General features: G+C 36.6%; 1 protein-coding gene across 1 annotated transcript; it reads left to right on the top strand.

Annotated features, from left to right (window-relative positions):
* The first annotated feature begins 248 nt into the window (after window positions 1-248).
* On the top strand, window positions 249-8,819 carry LOC121428692 (monocarboxylate transporter 12-like). Its single transcript, XM_041625496.1, has 4 exons — window positions 249-640; window positions 6,061-6,204; window positions 6,921-7,883; window positions 8,556-8,819. Exons 1-4 carry the CDS (start codon window positions 439-441, stop codon window positions 8,669-8,671), a joined length of 1,425 nt encoding a protein of 474 aa, XP_041481430.1. The 5' UTR covers window positions 249-438; the 3' UTR covers window positions 8,672-8,819.
* The last annotated feature ends 23 nt before the right edge of the window (window positions 8,820-8,842 follow it).

Genomic DNA, 8,842 nt, shown 5'->3' on the forward strand with positions numbered 1-8,842 from the left:
TGACCTAATGATCGCAAACGATCGCACGAGCAAACCCACTTTATGGGCCCCAGGTCTATTCAGTTTCTTCACCCTGCTCTGTAAGGCATTCTTATGTAATATCTTGCTTTGAAATCTGCCTATCGATGAAAGAAATGAATTAAAGGTCATTTGACCAAAATTGTCCATGAAGTAACTACGAACTGGTCTGTTCTGTTAACCCTTTTTCTTGTATGCACTCTACACATTCGCAATGGGGATTGATTATAATAAACGCAAAAGTCCGAGTTTGGGAGTTCAGGCTTTGTGGTACCAGCATGCATGATGTAGCGGCCTTGACATTAGCTTCGCTAATTCATATTCCTGAAAGGTACAGTGACGACGCCAGGGTACAATCTCCATACAAATTCTCCCTAAATAAAAGAGTTCATTATCAGATGAAGTTCTAACGTAAACTACATGATGGGGATGACGGATCGCAGGCTGGCCCTTCCCCGGAGTTTTCCCGTGGTTTTGTTGATGTTTTTGATGGCATGTTCTCAGGTTGGTACCATTAAATCTATCGGGATCTACCTCGAAGATATCTCATGGAGTCTAGGAACAACCTCAACAGACATAGGAGTTGCCCTCGGACTTTTCAACGCATTCGGTTACTTTCCAGGTACGCAATCATTCAATATTAAATTTGAAAATAAAAAAAATTCGGAGTTACCTCATGGGCAAGTTTGCTCAAATGAACTTTCCTTTTTTCATTCAAATCTTAAAATAATATATGTAAGCATGCAGAACTTGCACATTATCTCGCCCAGATGACATATATACAAATAGTTGTGTCTTTGTATATATATATTTATTATTTTTTATTTCAAAATATTCATTTAGGATAAAAACAGGTATCATCACAATGGCTGTTTTACATCATGGTCCTGAAGGACAAAATATAATCAGTAAAGTAAATTCAATATTCATAAGATTAATATACTAGCAACAAAGCTAATATAAGATATATTTAAACAATATAGCAAAACTTAAGAGTAAGACAAAAAGAAGGTTTAAATCAAGAGAAATGTGACAAGTCGAGTTTGGAAGTAGAATCAATTGTTTGACTGTCTGAGAAATAGAAACGACGAAGGATTGAGTAATTGTCGACTCCAGGGATGAAGCGAAAATAGAGGGGATGGGATTCAGAAAGAAATGAAACAATTAAGAAATGCAAGAGTATGAGAAGAGGAATATTAAGAAGGAAAATATTGAAACAAACTCAAAACATTTTAGAATTTAACTAACATATGAAATATAATAAAAAAAGTAAACATAATTATTCTAGTCATTAAAAAAAAATAAATAGTATATCGATCTTAATAAAAAATATTTTTGTTATAATTTCTCTTGAACGAGTTGAGAGTTTGTTGATTTTGCAATTCATTTGGGAGAGAATTCCATGAATTTGCACCAGGATTGTTTGAAAAATTCGGTATTTGATTTGGGCGGGACTACATTTAAAGAATCAGCATTACGGGTATTAAAACCATGTCTGTCATAAAACATTTCTATTTCATTACAAAGTCTCAGTGGTGCTGTGCCATGTATTCAACGATACATAAGTACATTAATGAAATAATCTCTTCGCGTCTCAAAGTCTTGCCATTTTAAATCTTTAAATAGTTTACAACCACTAATATCACGTACACCATAATTCTTAGTGACTACACGAGCTCTTTTTTAATCCGTTTGATAAGATTACGATTTTTCGACGAGCAATTTCCCCATACAGAGCTTCCATTATCAATGACAGGTTGGATGGAGGATTTAAAAAGGGTATTCAGTAAATGGGTATTTAACGTACTACTAAGCTTACGCAACATATACACTTTGTAAGAAATGTTTTTACACAACTGTTTAACGTGCTCATCCCAGGTCAAATGACAATCAATATTAACACCAAGGTATCTCGTAGAACTAACTTGTTCAAGTTTTGTGCCATTTAAGAATACATGTAATTCAGTAGGATTTGAATGGGATCTTATCGAAATCAACATAACATGGGTTTTATCGGCATTAATTTTCAGTCTGTTATTTTTGTACCATTTATCAATTTCCGTGATGCACATTTGCAGTTTGGTTTCAGCTTCTATTACATCTTTACCCGTTGTATAAATGGCAACATCGTCAGCAAATATGCTGCATGAACCAGTGTTTACTCTTTGGATAATATCATTGATAGGCTATATAAGAGAAACAGGGTGTGGCCAAGGACCCCACCCTGGGGAATTCCCATTTTTACTTTGCCTAATTTTGACATTTTACCATTAACATAAACAGATTGCTTTCTTTCGTTGAGGTAGCTTTGAAACCATAGTAATTCGATTTCATAAACACCATGATACTGTAGTTTAGAGAGTAATAGATCATGAGAAATAGTATCAAAGCACTTCGATATATCGAAGAAACATACGGCAAACCACTTCACGATCATTAAAGGCTTCTAACCAATCGTCTATAACCGCGTAGACAAGTAATGGTTGAGTGATTTTTTAAGAATGCCGACTGTTCCACTGTGATAAAATCATGATCCATAAGGTACGACATGACTTGTTTGAGTACCAGGTTTCCATTATTTTGGCTAAATGTGAGACAACAGAAATTGGCCTATAGTTGGAAGGAACATCTTTGTTTCCCTTTCCTTTGTAGATTGGGGTGACTCGTGCATATTTCCAATCATCAAATATAAACCCATTTTTCAGTGAGAAATTAAAGATATCGGTAAGACTCTTTGTTAGGTATGGGGCAGCAACATTTAACAATTTACAGTCATTCCTAAGACGTCAATGTTGCTTCTTTTAGGTAAATCTTTCAAACAGTTTAAAACATTCTCTGAAATTTCACAAAACTTAAATTCATATGGACATGTTGGATTTTTCCAATATAGAGAGTCATAGGAAATTCTTTTAGTAATATTTTGACCCACGTCAATAAAAAAATCATTAAAATCATTATCATACATATATATATATACAGTGCGTCCCACAAAAAACGGAACCGAGATTTATCAATTATTTATCATTACTTAATCATAAATAAAATAGACAAATGACCTACCAGTTTAAAGCTTAGAATCTCTTCTTTCATCTGATATTACTTAGATTATGTCTCATTCACGCATGAGTGAGCAAAGACAATTTGAAGAAAGGATATCAAAAACTCATTTGGCGGGGGGGTATCTGGGTTTCAAAAAGAAAACCACATTTTTGAAAAGTTCAATATCTCCTCTTTAATTTGATACCTAAATTACAGAAAATGGTCAAGAAATAACAAAGTTCTGGTCATTTGAAATAAGGCTTGAATTTCAAAAATTTCATAAAATGAAGAGGTTCTCCTGGCTGGCTTTCAAACTCACTCGACACTCCACTTTGTTGACGATCAGGTATGAAGCTTAAAAGTGCCACCGAGATGTTTAGATAATTATCTCGGGAAGTCGACATCTTGATAGCAAAAGATAAGATGACGAGATCCCAGATCTCATCATGTCAACATCTTTTAGAAGAGATGATGAGATGACAAGATCCCGGATCTCATCATGTTGACATCTTTTAGAAGAGATGTTGAGATGACAAGATCCCGGATCTCGTCATGTCGTCATCTTTTAGAAGAGATGATGAGATGACAAGATCCCGGATCTCACCATGTCAACATCTTTTAGAAGAGATGATGAGATGACAAGATCCCGGATCTCATCTTGTCAACATCTTGTAGAATAGATGATGAGATGACAAGATCCAGGATCTCATCATGTCAACATCTTGTAGATGAGATGATCAGATGACAAGATCCCGGATCTCGTCATGTCGACATCTTTTAGAAGAAATGGTCAGATGACAAGATCTTCGATCCATGATCATGTCATCTAATCATCTCTTCTTAAAGATGTAGACATGACGAGTTACGAGATCATGACATCTGATCATCTCTTCTACAAGATGTTGACATGATGAGATCCTGGATCTTGTCATCTCATCATCTATTCTACAAGATGTTGACAAGATGAGATCCGGGATCTTGTCATCTCATCATCTCTTCTAAAAGATGTTGACATGGTGAGATCCGGGATCTTGTCATCTCATCATCTCTTCTAAAAGATGTTGACATGGTGAGATCCGGGATCTTGTCATCTCATCATCTCTTCGAAAAGATGTCAACATGATGAGATCCGGGATCTTGTCATCTCATCATCTCTTCTAAAAGATGTTGACATGATGAGATCTGGGATCTTGTCATCTCATCATCTCTTCTAAAAGATGTTGACATGATGAGATCCGGGATCTTGTCATCTCATCATCTCTTCTAAAAGATGTTGACATGATGAGATCTGGGATCTCGTCATCTTATCTTTTGCTATCAAGATGTCGACTTCCCGAGATAATTATCTAAACATCTCGGTGGCTCTTTTAAGCTTCCATAGCCATGCATTAAATCTTTTGTTCATCATGCGAAAGCTTTTGTGGGAAACCGGTGAAAACACGTTTATCTCATGAAATCCTATAAAAAGCAAATATTGCGAGCGTGAAGCGCAAGCTGAAAATTTGTGATATTCAGACCTGAAGAGGGGCTTTCTTATACTTGATTGTAGGAATTTGAGCACCAGGACTGATGAACACATAGACTCAAACAAATTATAAAGTTATGAGAATTATGTATTGTTTTCCTGATCAAACTGACTGAAAGTTCTATATGTGTTTAGATGTAAATAAAAGATAGCACAAGTTCTTATTAAATTAGATGCTTTTGGTGAGATATGTATGCTCTTCATGAATTCCTTTAAAAAAAGTGTCCTTCAAAAGTCCCTGTTTGGGGTAAAGATACCCCTCAAAAAAGTTTGGAAATCTGAGTTTGGCCATTAATTCCTCCCAACTCCCAATTTTACACAAGGTATATTTGACATTCAAATGATCATTTGATTCTCTTTGAAATGATACCATGCTTGTTATGATCATGCCATCACGAAAAGAGCAGGATTCAAAAATGTTGGATGAAGTCTGAATTGAAAAGCTGTAAAACGAGCAGAAATAGGCATGAAGGGTCAATACAGAACATGATTCTTTTGTCTGTGTCGATAGAGATGAAAATCCATTCAAATCAAGCCCCTGTATCTTTATTTTAGATGTTTTGTTGTGGTTTATGTAGTGATGGTTCTCTGAGATAACATGGTTTGAAATACCCATGCATGTTTGTTTGTTGATTATGTGCTTGCTTGTGCAGAGGTGTGTTTGATCCATGTTAATGTTGATGTTAAACTGCATGAAAACAATTAAAAGAAACCTTTGATAAACTCACTCATCACCAAGGAAAAAAGAACATTGACTTTCAATATTGTGCCATTTTGCAACTTGAATTTTGACCTTGCCCAAATTTCAAGTCACTGCATCTCCATGTGAACCGTAATCATATAATGTAGGGTATCATTCTAAAGAAAAGTAAATTATCTTCTGTATTCATTGCTATTAATTACACATTGATATTTACTAAAACCGAGGAAGGATTATCGATCAAAGTTAGATTTCCAAACTTTTTTTGAGGAGTTTATATAAAAAATTACAGCTCGAGCTTCGCGCTCGCATTGTTTAGTGAGACAGGTACGTATCATGATGACAAGTTTGCTTATAACGTCCCCCTTTTTGAGGGCCTGACTATTAAGAATTTTTAGCTCGTCTTTGCGCTTGCGTTATTTGATCAGTGAGATACGTATCCCTTTAATGTTACAGTCCCCAAAATGTCTCTTTTTGGCCAGTAGGCCCGACTATTGAGTGCGCTTCGCGCGCCGACTAAGTGACTCAAAATTTTCGCCGCCTCCCCCACCCGTGCCGTGACCCACTGTACGGCACTATAGGCATATGTCTGGCACCAATTAAACGTTAAGATAAGATGTCATTTCATATTTTGTCAATTCATCTTATGGATAATTTCGGGTTTCATTTTATGTTTTGGACGCACTGTATAGGGATCTGATTATAAAAGCGTTTAACGAATAACAGGTATCATCTTTCTCTTTCCGTCTAATTTATTTTCATACTCTTTTGTGAATAGCTCCTCTGATTGTTGCCCTCTACCGTCTGAGATCGATTCGTCGTGGTATTCTTATCTTGGGATCATGTTTTATATCTCTGGGTGTTATCCTTACAGCCATGGCGACCAACAACATTCTGATCGCTGTATACCTATCCATAAGTGGTAAGTTTTTTATACATATTTTTTTTCTAAATATTGGAATTCCAAGTGACCAACAACTTGATTTTCGAAATGTGACATTCATCCATGCACCCCAACCGGGCTGGCAAATTATTTTTTCCTACAACATACATGTATTAATAAACACGATTCATAAAGCTATTAAGACAGTAATTGACAACAACTCGAGCAACTCGTAAGCGTGGTGCAATGGGATAATTCTTGAATGGTAGGGTTGCGGGTTCAAATCCTGATTTAGGCAAATAGTTATTATGAAAAAAGTCTCCGTTTGATAAGAATTGAGGCAAGATTTCGAACAAAATAAGTCAAAATCGTAGAGCCGTATTTAAAAACCAAAATTCTGTTATCTGTGATACGGAATGATAAAAAGGCCGAAATGTTGTATAAATGAACTTGAAGATTTCGATGATCTGCATAGAATTATAAATGATTTTAAAAAAATCTACAAAACAATGTTTACAGGATAATTTCATGTTGACGTGATGATATGAATAGATATAAAAAAATATAGACTAATTTTTTGGCAGTCATCAAAATCCGATGTATAGATTATGCCATTGTATACGCTTCTATCAGTCAAATGATTATTTATCTTTAAGAATACGTTGGAACAATGGATAAAGTAAATTCCGTAAAATGCTTTGAAGAACAGTATTTTTTTGGATCGATCAAATAATGGAATACTTTCTCTTCAACAGGCATTGGACACTGTATCATAGCAATATCTACAACAGTCGCCTTGGATCAACTTGCAAGCAAGAAAAACTTCAATGTATTGTTTGGTTTGGGTATGAGCGGATTTGGCTTAGGAATGGTCCTGCTGCCATTCTTAGCAGATGTCATTGGTCAAGTGTATGGTTGGAGAGGAGGACTACTTATCCTTGGCGGCCTAATGGCCAACCTCATTCCTTGTGCCATGGCAATACAAGCAGAACCATCAATACGCAATGAACAAACATCGGATGCCATCGATAACTTGAATCAATGTGAATTTGAAGGAATAGGAGACAGTTTAACCGACGATGAAGCGACACCGCTATGCCCTGAAAGCACTGCTGGTACAAACTCCGATCGAAATAAACAACGAGTTGATGATCATCGATTAGCAAAGTCAACAGCAGTCGAAAAGAATCGAGAGGAACCTCTTGAACAAAACAGAAGTTCCAGGCCATTCCTTCACAAATTAAGCGAGAGCGTTCGCCGGTCCGATTTTTATAGGGACCCAGTAATCAATTTGATGTGTTTTGAAAGTATGATGTTTGGTGTCATGTACTGTGGTTGGCATGGATTTCTGGTTCCCCACGCCATTCAGAGAGGCTATTCTATCAATGCTACTATTTTGATGACATTCTTTGCCTCTACAGGCAACTTCCTTGGAAGACTCTTGGCAGGTGCCCTCTCTGATCGCCTGTCGAAACCTGTCATCCTGTACCTGGTTGTAACCTTGCTGAACTCTGTGTCAATTCTGTGCGATGCAATTCTTCACAATTTCTATGTAATGTTTGTAACAGCGTGTCTATCTGCTATAAGCATTGCTTCTATGTCTGTTCTTGGGCCTCTGGCATTAAGGAATAGAGCGTCTCCTGAAACCTTCGACATTGTATATGCAATCAATGAACAGATTTTTGGCTTTGGGACCTTCATTGGGGGCTACTTGTCAGGTAAGATCATCTTAAGAGGCTCAGGTTCCCCCCCTTATTTTCCACATGCCATGTGAAAAAAAATAAGGGGGAAAAGAAGCTGAGCCTCCTAAAATCTGGAAAATTCGGTATGTCAACTGTTTTTCAGCTTATGCACCTTTTCACTGGAACATAATCCCTTCATACACCCTTTTTTCTTCTTAAGCAAGTGTACACCTAGTTACCAATGCGTAGATTATTTCCATTTATTTGAATGCAGGATAAAAGAGCATCGTCGATAACATGCCTTGCTTACGGGCATAGGTTCCGCGGCCGGGGATCAAACCCCAGACTTTCCAGGTGTAGTCAGGCGCCTTAGACCACTCGGCCACACGTCAAAAAAAAATGAATAAAATAAACGACACACAAACCCTCGCACACCCACGCTCACCCAGCACTGACATCTTATTAAGGAAATACCCAATGCTCGCCCTTTGGAGCTTGAGCAACCATAAGGGGATAATTTTTGTAGTCACTTATTCTATCATCATACATTTAAAACTATTTTATAACTCATGTCAGAATGTATTGTTAATATTTATTTCATATTAAAAAAAAATCTATGTGAATAACGCGTCAAAATGTTATGCTAATTGTTTTTTATACTGAATAATTCCCAATTTCCTTTGTTCGTGTTTTTCCTTTGATTTTCAGGTTTGGTCGGTGGCCTATATTCCTCCTATGATGCCACATTCAAGCTTCTGGGTTGTGTGAATACATTGATCTTTTTGTTTTTGTTCCCGGTCATCCTGATTAAAAAACCAGAATAAGTTTGATGCTCGTCAACATTGGTAATGTCCGTGTGATAAAAAAAGTGATGACATTTAATTATGGACGTTTCCTCTTCAGAAGGGGCGGGGGCGCAGTACCCCCCACACTTTTTGAAGTATTGAAAAAGTACAATTTTTTCTACGAAAGTTTCTACGAAAGAAAATTCCCCC

The sequence above is a fragment of the Lytechinus variegatus genome, chromosome 15, assembly GCF_018143015.1.
Source record: "Lytechinus variegatus isolate NC3 chromosome 15, Lvar_3.0, whole genome shotgun sequence".
In the NCBI taxonomy this organism is placed as follows: Eukaryota; Metazoa; Echinodermata; class Echinoidea; order Temnopleuroida; family Toxopneustidae; genus Lytechinus; species Lytechinus variegatus.

Bases quoted from the DNA above. Each gene is read 5' to 3' on its own strand.
- LOC121428692 (XM_041625496.1), top strand. From the start codon at position 439: ATGATGGGGATGACGGATCGCAGGCTGGCCCTTCCCCGGAGTTTTCCC. The intron at 641-6,060 runs GTACGCAATCAT...TTTTGTGAATAG, and splicing joins CGCATTCGGTTACTTTCCAG to CTCCTCTGATTGTTGCCCTC. The intron at 6,205-6,920 runs GTAAGTTTTTTA...TCTCTTCAACAG, and splicing joins TGTATACCTATCCATAAGTG to GCATTGGACACTGTATCATA.